The sequence below is a fragment of the Poecilia formosa genome, unplaced genomic scaffold, assembly GCF_000485575.1.
Source record: "Poecilia formosa unplaced genomic scaffold, Poecilia_formosa-5.1.2 Scaffold230, whole genome shotgun sequence".
NCBI classification, from domain to species: Eukaryota; Metazoa; Chordata; class Actinopteri; order Cyprinodontiformes; family Poeciliidae; genus Poecilia; species Poecilia formosa.
The window spans coordinates 873,350-887,405 of NW_006800169.1; the positions used below are offsets into that span (position 1 = coordinate 873,350).

General features: G+C 38.7%; 1 protein-coding gene across 1 annotated transcript; it reads left to right on the plus strand.

The window, feature by feature from the left end:
• The first annotated feature begins 243 nt into the window (after positions 1 to 243).
• Positions 244 to 10,798, plus strand: dmbx1a (diencephalon/mesencephalon homeobox 1a). Its single transcript, XM_007568755.2, has 5 exons — positions 244 to 593; positions 3,694 to 3,863; positions 4,777 to 4,955; positions 5,972 to 6,362; positions 7,282 to 10,798. The coding sequence occupies exons 2-5, from the start codon at positions 3,710 to 3,712 to the stop codon at positions 7,722 to 7,724; spliced, it is 1,167 nt and encodes a 388-aa protein (XP_007568817.1). The 5' UTR covers positions 244 to 593; positions 3,694 to 3,709; the 3' UTR covers positions 7,725 to 10,798.
• The last annotated feature ends 3,258 nt before the right edge of the window (positions 10,799 to 14,056 follow it).

The following is a 14,056-nucleotide window of genomic DNA, read 5'->3' on the forward strand; positions in this document are numbered from 1 at the left end:
CTCTTCATATTCATGGGAATAGCTTATCGGGGTAAACTTGAGATTTTTTTTTTTGACCCATTCACCAATTATTTACATTTTAGTTTAAATAAATAATCAGTTTTATTCAGATTTAGCGGCCAAATAAATTAAGGTAGCATTTTCAGAGTTGTTTATCAGCTTAGAATAAAAAATGACATAACAGTTAAAGTGGAGGAGGAGGATCTTAGTAAAGATAATGTGCCAAAACTTATCACGTTTGAACATAACTCATGGACGTCAGCTTCACGCAACTGACAGAACGCAGAGCCAATCAAAAGCCTGGACGACCCCCGTGTTGCTCTCCTTAAAAATGCCTCCGCAGGGATGTCTCGAGCACCAGCAGATGGCGGTTTCCCACAGCAGCCAGAGATCACAGGGGTACCGCGGAGCGCGCGCGAGCGGGTTTGACTTGAGGTGAAGCAGCCGAACGGAGTCTGACCCGGTTGTAGGAACCGAACACGATATATAGGTGGTAAATACAGAACGGAAACCGGAGAAACACCGAGTTCTGGAAGCTGGAGTGACTGTCCGAGGAGAAGGGGACAGAAAAGAAGGAGCCGTTTCAATTAAAGGTAGCTAAGTTTCATTTATTTACCGTATTTATTTATTTATGTATTTATTATTATCGTCGTTTACTATTTGACCTTTTGCTAGGTAGCCTCAGATTCTTCTTAAAGTCGTTTTCATAAAAAAAAAAAACAAAAAACAAAAAAAAACTAAAGAAAGTTATTGCATGGATAAAAAAAAAACCCTGAAATTAATATTAGGCTACAGATGCAGAGTCTTTAGAAAATTTTTCACCAACTACCAACATGAACTAAATCTGTGGTTTCTTCATGCTAATTATGATCGGACTGTGCTGCGTATAACTGAACCTGCAACATACCTTTGTAATTTGAGTATATTTGTTTGACTATGATTCGATATAAATTTTTATAATTGAGCCTGTTTAACTTGAATTTTTCCTTTAAGTCACATATATTGTTGAATTAGCGTTTCATAAATAAATTAAACATTTTATTTATTTATTTTTTATTGGTGTATGATCTCACTTAAGTTGCAGCTTAATGGGAGACTACTCTGAAATATGTCAAGAGACATATTCTAATAAAGAATATTTATTCTTCATTTTTATTTTGGAGGAACAAATTGAAACTGAGCCATTGCCCTGACCTAGACCTGAAAATTAACAGCAAAAACTACGGTGTCAATAATTAAAAATGTCAACTAGTATTTATGACCATATTTTCTATAGTAAGGTTAAGAGTCAATGCAAAATTTCTGCAGGCATGCATCGAGTATTTCATGTCTACAGCGTGCTGATTACCGGCCAGTCTGTAAAGTTATATTTAACTCTCTACAGGTTAAAGAAACACTGTTTTAGTTTGACACTGACATCACAACAATTTCAAATAGAAATTTTGGCTCTGAGTAAAAAGCATCATAATAACAGTACTCGTAACCATTCCAGCTGGACTGTTCAAATTAAATAGGAATCCCTCGCGCTGACAGTTTACACTGCATGACGTAGCAAAAAAAACAAAAAAAAAAAAACACACAAACGGATCGTCGGGTCGCCTCGTGCCCCAGAGAGAGGATATAGCAAATAACATTTTTCCTAATTTGGTCGGATCAAAGAGTATCACTGTACGAGGCAAATTTCCATAATGACGGTTTGATAATGGAAGCGTTGAGGAAGCCAGCCGGGAGCAGGCCCCAAGTCTGCGCCTGAAGCTCGGAGCGGGTTATGAATGACAATAACGACCCTGACAGCTATTGTGCAGAATTTGTTTTGGACGAGCGAAGCTGTCAGTGATTATGGGACAGTTTAAAGGCCCCAAAACAGTTAAAGTAATTATTTTTAGCTTAATTACGATTTTCTTACGTGAACTTTGAGTGGGCCTTGCAGGTGAAAACAGAATCTTTTCGCAGTTATAATTGCTCCATTTCGAGAAGCGGGTTTGAATAGATAAGAAGATAAAAGCAACTGAGAGGAAGTGCATGCCCATCACCCTGCACGAAGAACGCACGCGCGCTCTGAAGCGCAGCAAGCAATCGGTCGCTGTCGGCCCGGCCGCGCGTCCGTCCGCGTCAGCGTTGATGATAAATGGAGGGCCCCGCAGTCGAAACCTATTTGCACTTCCATTAGACGGGGAGCCAAATGGGGATCAACATGCATATTTTTTTTTTTTTTTTTTTTACCCGCGGAGAAGCCATACATCTCAGCCAAAACGTTGCCCCAGGGCGGTGGGATAAGAGGCCGCCAGAGAGCGGCGGGAGGGAACGGCGGAGGCAAGGAGGGGGTGCGGGCATTCAACTGGAATACTTCAGGGAGCAAAGTAAATGTTTAGCGAAGCACCTTCTGTCCCGGCGAATTAAACTATTCCCCACTGCCCTCTGATCACATTCATCAGCCGCCGCAGCCACTTAATAGGCTGGGAATGGGCACTGCAGGCAACACGTGCACACGCACACAGGCGCGCACTCGTGCACAGAGCTACTAAAACTTAATAAACTCCTGAAAAACCAATGTCCAATATTACATTTTAGATTTAACTTAACTTAATTATTATTATTATTATTAATGTTCAGTTTATTTTTTTTTTTCACTCCGCAATAAAATCATTTCCAGTCCCGATAAAGAAAACATTTATTTAATGTTCAGCTCAGTTACAATAAACCATTAAGTGTGTTGAGAACAGATGAAAAATCTTCTGTAATACATTTGCTCAAATTAACTGCAAACTGATAGATCTAAACAAATGTATCACAGAAGATTTTTCTCAACGCGAGCACCAGTTAAGAAGTTGAAATCGTGACTATTTTTTGTTTAAATTCACCAACAAATCAATGAATAATTTAGAACTTGTTTGGTGGCATGTCAAGTAAAAACAAAATCCACTTGAAATGGCTAATTTTAATAAAAGTAGCTGTTTATATATTTTTGATTTTCACCTTATCGACTTGCAGTTGCGAATAAGGTTGAAGCTGCAAGACCAAATAAACGCTGGATTGAACTTTCAAAAAAAAGTAAATAAATAAAAACAATTGTCACACACCGGGAAATATTAATATATTCTTCATGTGGCCTCTTCATTAATATTTTATTTGAAGAATAACATTGGCCAATAAATTGAGTTATTTTTAGTTAAATTTTAGAAAGCTGACATCTGATCTCAGTCTGATATGAAATGGTTTGGTTAGCGGGTTCTACAGCCGAGACGCGGAACCAATCACCTTTTATTATTTCCCAACACATTTCATCACTGCCTTGATCTGTCAGTGTACCGCTCTCAGTGAGGATTTAGGCCTCTCGGAGAACGGCTGAATACGTTCATGAATAAAGCATCCGTCACGGTTCATTACTGGAACGAGCTATAATTACCCCAATTAAAAGTCTTTTGTATAATTAATGAATTGAACAGAGCGATAATTGGATGTTAATGGATAACATTTTAGTCTGAGTGCGCACGATAAAATGTGTTGGCCCCCGGAGCCCTTGCTGTCATTTAGCTATAATAAAAAGCTCGCACAGTTAAAGCCCGGGATCCCCTCCTCTCTGGAACAACCGCAGCGCGTCCAAAGCGCAGCTTCTTTCTGCTGCCATTTGCCTCATCAGGAAAACTCACAGCCGCCCTCTCTTCTCCTCTTCTGCTCTGCTGCGCTCCGCAGGTGCCGACCTCTCATCATGCAGCACTACGGGGTGAACGGCTACTCTCTGCACGCCATGAACTCCCTGAGCGCCATGTACAACCTGCACCAGCAGGCCGCTCAACAGGCGCAGCACGCGCCCGACTACCGGCCCTCCGTGCACGCGCTCACACTGGCCGAAAGACTAGCTGGTAATTGAGCGCTTGCTCACACACTCACTCACACACACCCACCCACACATTCACCTCACACAAAGAGTGTGTGACAGTCAGTGTTTAAACACAGTTGTCTTAAATGTGGCCAAAATAAATAAATAAATAAATAAATAAATAAATAAATAAATAAATAATCATCTTGACGGCTATAAAAATTTTATAGAGTATACTATAGACATAAGACATAAATGCAAACTTACTGTTACTGAATAGATATGTAATTAAAGTATTACATAAAGAAGTAGACATATCATTGCAAAATATCAATATCAGTATTGGATTGATACCAGCATGGTAAGATTGATATTTTAGTTTCAGATTCTCTCCTGATTTTATTTCTATTTTGTAGTTTCTCTAGTCTACCTCAAAAAAGTTTTTGTTTTGTTTCATTTAAATTATAATTATTGTGCACATTGCTTAGAAAAAAATCCATACAAATTTGTTTGATTTTGATATTGTTTATCTATATATTGTTTATGATATCATGTTATATAAGTAGCTATAAACTTTATTCAAATTATGTCCCAGATTTTAACAGAATAAATCAACAAAAAAAAAGAAAAAAAATGAAAGGTCAGAAGTTTGATATGTCAAACTTAAATTTAAAAAGTCAGTGTTTATCAGTACTATTTACTTGGTATCAGATCAATACCAGAATATGCATTATCATCTCTAACTCAGTGTGAAATTCCTGATTTAAAAATGTAATTCATTCTATGAGAAAAAACACATTCATAGTGTAATTTGCTCATGGTTCCTGTGCTATTTTGCAACAAGAAATCAAACTTTCTCCAACCTCTGGACAAACTACACCATCTGCCATCTGAGGACAGTGAAATAAAACGTGCCCCCTTTTTTGTTTTTTCTTCCAACGGCTGCACGTTTCAAGACATCATCTTGGAGGCTCGCTACGGCTCACAGCACCGCAAACAGCGCCGGAGCCGCACAGCTTTCACCGCTCAGCAGCTGGAGGCTCTGGAGAAGACGTTCCAGAAGACCCACTACCCGGACGTGGTGATGAGGGAGCGCCTCGCCATGTGCACCAACCTGCCGGAGGCCCGGGTGCAGGTAGGCAAAAATGACCTCAGGAATTTAGTGTTTACAACATTCAGCACAGATACTTGATGAAGATAGAAACTTTTTATTTTTAAAAGTTTCTATCTTCAGAGAGATTACAGACAAATATGAGATCTTATTAAAATGCAAAGTATTCTATTTTACATAAGCACACTTTTTGCATTTTTTTTGCAAAGGCAAAATCTATCCAGTTCTAATCCAGAATGACCTAAATCCTGCCTCGTTCCAAACTGACAACATTTTTACTATTTTTTCAGGACCTGACAAATCTTTTCCTTAATGTGGAAAATCTGCAAAACCCTTAAGTTTTGGCTCTACAATAGTTTACACATCTCTTTCCAAACAAACGAATGGCTACTTCATTTGTTTAGTACATTATCAAGTTGGAATGTACTACAGTATAAGTTTTTATTAAAAATATAAGTTCTTTTCACTTGACAATTTTGGCCCAGCAGACAAAAAGCTTGGACACCCCAGGTTTAGAACTTATAGTAAATATTTAAGAATTTGAGGGATCTTACTGAGCTTGTTTATGTGGTGGATTTTTTTTAAATAAGAATTTTTAGGTGAATACTGGCTTGAAATTCAACTGTCTCAAAGATGGATTTTTGTGATAGAAAACTAAATAAAATCTGTTCAGGATGGTTTACATGGAAAAAAAATCTATGAAAATTAAAAGAAGAAAATATATCCGTCATAAATTTCACATACATTGAAAATGTTTGTCAAATAGAATAATCTCTGTTAAGTTCTATTGTCATTTCACATTGATCCCAAAGAGAAATTAAATTTTGTTGTAAATCATATTAGTTCAATATTCTTCAGAGTTATTGTAAATAGTGTTAGCTGTAAATAGTGTGGGCAGGAAAGATCTCCTGTAGTGGTCTGTATTACAGTGAATTTGAAGAAGCCTCTGACTGAAGACACTGTGTTTTTCTAAGTCAGTCTCATGAAGAGGATGCTCTGGGTTGTTCTTGTGTCAAATCTTGTCCTGTCTTAACTTTCAGGTTTGGTTCAAAAACCGCAGAGCAAAGTTCCGGAAGAAGCAGCGCAGCCTGCAGAAGGAGCAGCTTCAGAAGCAGAAGGATGTGTCCGGGGAAGGAGGAAGCGAGAAGGAGGAAGCTCCTCCTCCTGCCACCATCCTTCCTGACACCCAGGTCCCACCATCATCCTCCTCTCCCTCCTCCTCCTCCCTGGAAACAGACCTTCCTCTGGTCCGCCACGTTCCTCTGGACATGGAGCTGAACGTGACCTCCGCAGAGCATTCGGGCAGCGACTCGGCAACAGAGGACAACGCCACCGATAAGGAGGACGAGACTAAGTCTGTCAGAGAGGAGATGAAGTGTGAGACCCCGGGTGATCCCTCCCCAGGTTGCAAAAGGCTCAGCCCCAAACCGGGTAAGTTTTACAGAGAGAAACCATGTTATTTACGTTTCCGTTACAAAGGTGCACAAATCTTTCTCTATATTCTGCTAATGTTGTAAAAACACAATTTCACAATTAAGGTGTTTCCAATAAATAAGAAACGAAATTAAAATCACGTAAAAAAGCTTGTTCATGCGATAAGTCAATAAAAATCATGGCAGTGACAGATGTAAACAGTTACATTAAATGTATTTATAATTCAGCCATCAGATAGATGGTCGTCTTATTCAGGCGTTGGAGCGACAAGTCTCTTATACCAGGAAGCAGCTACGTTTTGGGGTAATTGTAGCCGGTGATTTTACAGAAAAGTAGTAGATTCAACAAGTTCTAATGACAAAACTTTTTAAGAGCTGCATGATGCTGTTAGAGCTCTCTTTAGTTAGGTTAATCAGTAGCTGCGTTTTCATTACAAATGTGAGAGAAACTTTGTCGATATTCCTCAAATGTCGACAAAACACAATTTAACAATTGCGTGGAGCTGAAGGTAAATTAAAGAAACGCAATGAAAATCACTCGTGAATAAGTTTTTTACTGCAATAAATCATTAAAAAACATGCCTCCATTATCCTCCTACTACTTTCTGACGTCTTCTTTGTTGTTTTCGCCAGTAGTAACATCCAGCTCTTGATCATGTGACTTGTGTAATGCAAAAAACAATTTCTATTGCAGTTTTTCAAAATACATGTATTTCAATATGGCTGAAAAACCACCTCATCATAGCACAAAATCTGTTTAATCAAAAAACGTGGGTTTTTTCCCAAATAAATGTGTTTTCATTAAGAAGATTTATTTTTGTAACTTCAATTTGCGCAGTTCTGTGTTTAATAGAAACACAGCCAGTGTTCAGCAGGAAGTGACTGTTAAACTGATGAGAACTTGTTTCTCTGTGCAGATTCCCCCCTGGTCTCTCCGTCCATAACGCCCTCCTCGTCCTCCGGCGGCCTGGCCGGTGCAGGTCCTCTCTCTCAGAGCCACTCTTACTCGTCCTCCCCCCTCAGCCTGTTTCGCCTGCAGGAGCAGTTTCGCCAGCACATGGCCGCCACCAACAACCTGGTGCCCTACCCGGCAGCTTTTGACCTCACTGCCCCGTCATCACTCCCTTACCTGGGAGTGAACGTGAACATGCCCCCTGCGCCGCTGGGCTCCCTGCCCTGCCAGTCCTACTACCAGTCTCTGTCCCATCACGCCCAGCAGGTGTGGAGCAGCCCGCTGTTGCAGGCCTCAGCTGCAGGCGGACTCAGCAGCCACAACAGCAAAACCACTAGCATCGAGAACCTGCGTCTGAGGGCCAAGCAGCACGCCGCCTCGTTGGGACTGGACACGCTGTCCAACTGACGCTCTGGCGAGACGCTCTGACGCTCTGTGTATAAGGCGAGAAGCTCCACCTGCACCACACCTACACATCCTGCTGTATGTCTGTGTGACTGTCATAGATTTCTAGCACCCATGCAGAGCTCTGGTAAGCCTGCCAGGAGGGTTCGGACCGAGGAAGATCAGACTTAAAACGGGTCATTTGGGATTTTTAGAACTGAGCTTTTGTTAAGATGACATAAGCAGTTAATAACCTTCTAGCAGAGGATAACTCTCTAGTAGACATGCACCAATCAGTCGGTCAGAGTTGGGAATCGGCTAATTTTCCCTTGACTAGCTCTGATCGGTGTTTGATATATATATTTTTTATTCAATAAAAATATGAAAACTAAGAATTGTTTTGGCCTTCAACTGCATGAACGCACAACATGTACTGTGATCCACTTGTTTAAAAGTAGTTCTTAGGATAAAAAGTTGGAATCAGTCGAAATCAGAACTTGCATGTCAGACTTAAAAGAAAACCAGAAATAAATACCAGTCAGAAAGAGGCTTTTCTCTGCATCTTTGCTCTCTTTAGTACAAATCCAGATTAGCTGAAGCCAACAGCTATTCAAACATCTTAAAGCAGTCCTTTATGAACCTTTGAACAATTCTCACATATGTTTTAAGCTGTCATTTATCCATAATAATAATCCCATGAACATAATTAATTAATGATTATTGATTGATTATTTACATGGGAAGTGGAGGGAGGAAGTTGTGTGTGAAACTCACAGTGAGAACAGAAGATGTAAAGCAGAATAGCCACCCAACAGGAAGGCAAGACAGAACTTGTAAAATCCATTAAATAGATTTCCCTTAATTATACAATTATTTTTTGCTTTTGAAGCTGTTTTTCTTTTGTTTTAGATGGCCACTCTGAGCAGAAACTCTTTTTCTGTTATGTTTCATTGAATAGTTGCATTTTAAATGATTCCTTTAAAGTAATTAAACAATTAAATAAAACAGAACAATAATTGCATAGGTGTTTTTTTTTCTTCAACTTTAGTGAACTTAACTGAACTTGGAATTAACTTAACATTTAAATATAGCATGTAAATATTTCATTATAATAAGATCTACATCTTATTATAACAAAAATATGGTTGAAAAAATAATGTATTAGTAGAACAGCAACACCTCAGGATTTTAAGATGTTTTCTAGAAGAAACAGTGAGAAGAGGGAGAGTCATAGTGAGCTCCTTTATGACTTCTAACAAGGTGTAAACTGTCAGAGGAGCGCATTTTTATAACATTCTTGTTTTAGGAAGATATAAAACTTGTCTTGTTATAACAAAAAACTTTTGCAACGAATTGTAATGAGAAAGTTTCTCGTTTTAACAAGAAGCCTAAATACTTTGATAAACCAGAGCTTTTGTTCTAGATTTTTTTTATTGCAGAACATTTCACACAGAAACACAGAAATCCCATTAAATGTCACAGTCTCCAATTTGCAACATATTTAGCTTTTCCAACAGAAGACAAAGGATTCTTATGTGATGCTTTTTGTGATCAGAGTTGTCTTCAGACTGTAGAGCTCTGCTTTTACCGCGCCTCCTGACGGACTAGCCGTTAGCTTCAGCCTCCAGTACCAACTAATCTGGATTTTTGCTAAATTCAGATTATCTATGTTGCACAAACTCACATCAAATGTCACCTCATTTAAGGAATTTAAACTCGGTAATCTACAGGTAAGATATTAACTGCTTCTAACCTCGCAGCAGAACCTCTCTTCAAAATCCCAAACTGTCCCCTTTGGTGAGATGTTCATGTCCTCGCACCTTCTGCTGCAGCCTGCCGTCCAAAAGTAATTCCTTCTGTAAAAATATCAACAATAATACAACTTGTATAATACTGAATGATGCACTAAGGGGCAACAGTCCAAGTGACAAGAAACACATTTCACACTGACTTTTGATGTGAAATGTGAATATACTGAACAATTCTGAAAAGGATGTAAACAACTGATGGTGAATGCACTCTGTTTCTGTGACGATGTTTAGAAGAATACTATGATTATTCATAGTATTCTTTTACTTATGTAAAAGCACTTTGGAAGATACAGTAAATCAATAGTGACAAAAATTATCTGTAAAGTGCCTGAGCACAAGTCCTCTACGGCCCAACACGGTGATGACATCTAAACCCAGCAGCACCGTTCAAAGCGACTCATCTCCCAGTTAAATGGGCGGTGATGTGCTGCTTTCTGCAGACGCTGGCCTGATAATGAGAAAATTATTTCAGTGACTAAATTTTAAGAGCTTTTAATTACACTTGGCCCAGGGCTGAGGGAGCTGGGGCAAATGCAATTATAAGCATGCATACCATTCTAAGCAGCTCGCACTCTGGAAACCTCAAACATGATTTTTGCCTTGACTTCAGCGATATCCTGTGTAAAGAGAAAGAAGGAAAAACTCTCCTCCCCCTCATATTGTGTTGAAGCCACACTGACTGTAAGTACTTAATTAGGGCTCTCATGTCTTTCTTCCACTTTCAGTTCATGTGTGCTGCAAGATTCTTTCTTCAAATGTAAAAAAAAAGCACATTATTTTTTAAATATGATATACATAAAAGGTCTATCTATTAATGTTTACTTGTAAGGTAATGTAAAGCTCCTTATCATGATGTATAACTGATGGTGGACTTTGGCTGCCAGCTTTTAATGTGATATTTGCTGAAAGTTATTCATAAGATATACACATCTTTACTTCTGGGAATCAATAAAAACACATAAACAAATACGATGTTCATGTGCAATGGGTCTGGAGTGAAAAGTAGCAAAAGAAAAAACAAAAACATAATTATGAATAAGATTTCATAGCATAAATAAGCCAAGCCCCGTTGTGTCGCCCTGTATGGACTCTGTTGTCGTTTTTATGCTGTCCTCTCACCATTCTGTCCATCCTGCTGGTTTAAGTGATGAATAGATTTCTGATGGAGGAGGAGAGAAGGACAGGACCATCTGCATAGATGTTTCTATTGCTTCTCCCAATAATGTAGACTTGAACTAGTGTTGTTGTAAAGTAACTGCAAATAAAAGCTTTGCTTGGAGATCTGTAGTGGCGATGTTTTGTACAGAAGATTTACACCACATGGGGGCGCTCACAGCTGTATTCTAACTGAATCAGTTTAAAACGTAGTTGTCTTTTAATATCTTGCTTTGTGACTTTATAATCAATATTATATCTCAATATTGATCCGTCACTCAATTAAAATGTTAAGATTGTTCATTTCAATTCAAAAATACTTCTTTTCAAGGGGAAATTAAATGTAAGTATCATCCAAGTATGTGTAAAGAGTCGCTGCGTGTGGTGATGCTGTGGCCAGAAGGGATCCCTGGTAGCAGTCAATTTTACAACAAATCTGAAGAAGCTTCTGACTGAAGACTGTTGCTGTACGCCAGCCTCATGACTGTCATGACCTGCTAACATCTCGAAGATGATAATCCATAGCTACATGTCCTGATCAGTAGTTGGCTAGATGGGAAGTTGTTGCTAAGGGAGGAAGAAGGTTACTTATTTTCATCATCACTAAGGTTCCTCATGAATTAAATCAGCACACACAGGTTAAAAGTTCAATTTTTAAGAAGAACTGAGATGAAATTGTGTTTACTGTCACTTTTAAGCAGAAATGAAAACTTCAGTAACAGGAAGAAAACAGAAAACAGCAAAGTTGCCCAGTTTTATATTTTTGAGCTTCAACCTCAGTCTGTTTGTGAAACATGCTGGATTTGGAAATATTGACAGTTTCTTTTTCTACCTTTTAGAGCTAAAGCATCTACATTCTTATTCTATAGAATACAGATACTTTTTTTTTACTCTCAGTAATACTAAACAAGGTAACAGCTAATAAGAAATTTAACATCCATAACATCCAGCTTTACAGGTCAGCTTCATGATAATTTTGACTTTTTTAAATAATTAAACATCTAAAGCAGCAAAGCCTGAAAATATTTCTAAATGTTTTTAAATATATATCAGCAGGTCAAAGCAAACAAACAGAAGCACAGACTGTTAATCGCCTGAAAAAACTCTGTAAGAGCAGAAAAAGATATGAAACATTTTCAATAAAACACACCATGTGCACAAAGAAATAGGATTCAGATTTAAAATATTTGAAAATGAAAAAAAAAAAAAAAAGTGGGGGCTGAGATGCAATGCGTCCCCAATGAATAGGAAGGCCATTATCCTGAAGAATGACGGCCTGGGGCGGTGATTATGCTGCTATTATATCTTTAACAGGATGGTTTGTCAAAACGTACAGACCACCGCCCACCACATCACACACACACACACACACACACACACACACAAACACACACACACACATACAACTATGCACCTTACAGCATCTAAAACAGTAACCTTGCTCCTCTGTAGTAAACTTTCCATAATAGTGCCTTATTGTAGCAGTGGGACATTGTTGTGCTGCTAATTTAATCAGCCTTAAGCGCATTGCTCCCCTTCAGTGTGTGTGTAAATGACTAATTTACCTCTGCGGCTGAGCTGGGTTACTTCTAGCGACGGTTATGAACGAGTCCTTCCCAAAAAGATCGGATAGAAGAGGATAATGAACTCACCAGATTAGCAGCATTAACATTGGTGTAACATCTCACCCTCACCTTGTTGTGTTTTATTACACCACAAGCAGGTGTGCGGGTGTGTGTGTGTCCTCAGCCAAGGGCGTCCGGATTGTGTGACTGATAGGACCGCAGTGTGGATGTATATCTGAAGCGTGTGTCCTTGTTATCCAGAGGAGGAATCTGTTCAGGTACATGGCAGGATTTTCTCCCATGGGGATCTGGAGCAGAGAACATAACAATGTTCCCTCTATTCTTAACACCCATCCCCCAAACACACACGCACGCACGCACGCACGCACGCACACCCCCCAGGGGTTGAACAGGGATTGCTTGATTGTACTGCTGTAGGGTCAAGTGTGTTGAGCCTCACTGCTGGATCAGGTGCTTCAATCTCTAACACTCAGGCCTCTGAATGAACCTCCATCATCTCCACCATGTACAGTGTGTACAGAAGCACATGCATCTCCATCTACTTTGATCCAGTGGACACTAAATACTGGGAAAAAAAAATATGAAGAGGATATAAACTGGTTTGCATGCAGGTAAAACCTAGGAAGACAAGAGCATTACAGTAGATGTGTTTCTGTTACAAATAGGTGGAAAATTTTATTAATATTCTGATAATGACAAAACCAACAACACAATTTTGCAATTGTGGTGTTTCCATTTAATAAGAAACACAATTAAAATTCCTTGCAAATAAGTTTGTTCACGCAATAAGTCATTAAAAAGCTTCATCCTGAAACTACTTCCTTCTTCTTCTTCATGGTTTGCATCAGAATTAACAGCCGGTTGTTGATCATGTGACTTGAGGTGTGAAAACAAAGTGTTTCCATTGCAGTTTTGCAAAATAAACCAATTTAAATACGACCATAAACCCACCCCAACCCATCGATAAAACGTTTTCATCAAAGTTTTTTTTTTTTTTCTGAAATTGCTGAGTTTTCATTAAGCAAATTTATTTTCAACATGTCAAATTGTGCAACTATGTGGTCAATATAAATGCAGTTACTGTATTGCAAAAATATTTACTACCCCCTGAACTTTTTTTGCATATGGTTGCATTGACAGTCTAAATTTCAATGTGTCAAATGGTTTCCTAATAAAAACCTATAAAACTTGTGCATTTGCATTCAACCTTCTAAAGTCAGTACTTAGTAGAAACAGTTTACAAAACAAGTCTTCTAAAATGTGTATTTACCAGTTTCACATATCTACAGACTTGTTTTCTTTTACCTTTTCTTGCTCAATCTTGGTCAGAATGTATGGAAAATGTTTGTGAACCTGCTATTAAAGTCTTCTGACAAAATATCTATTTTATTTAAGTCTGGACTTTGACTGTGCCATTCGCACACAGTTTTCCCTAAAGTTCCACTGTAGCTCTGGATGGTTTGGTCCTGATGGAAAGTGAACCTCTATCCCAGTCTCAAGGTTTTCCAAACTTCAGTTTTCAGTTTCCTCCAACTACTAGATGCATCCCTACTGCAACTCACCTGAGTCTAATGAATGCATCATTACCAGATTTCTGCTGAACATGGTAACATGCTGATGAGGTTATTCAGTCATTTGATTCAGGTATGTTGGAGAAGTTCTGAATGCAATTGGCTGCAAGATTTTTGCAAAAATCTTGAAAAGCCATCAGTCCAAATGATTGCACTACTTTGTGAATTTATTAATTCCTAATAAAACACAATAAGGTTTGTGGTTGTGACTTCACAAAATGTGAAAATGTTTC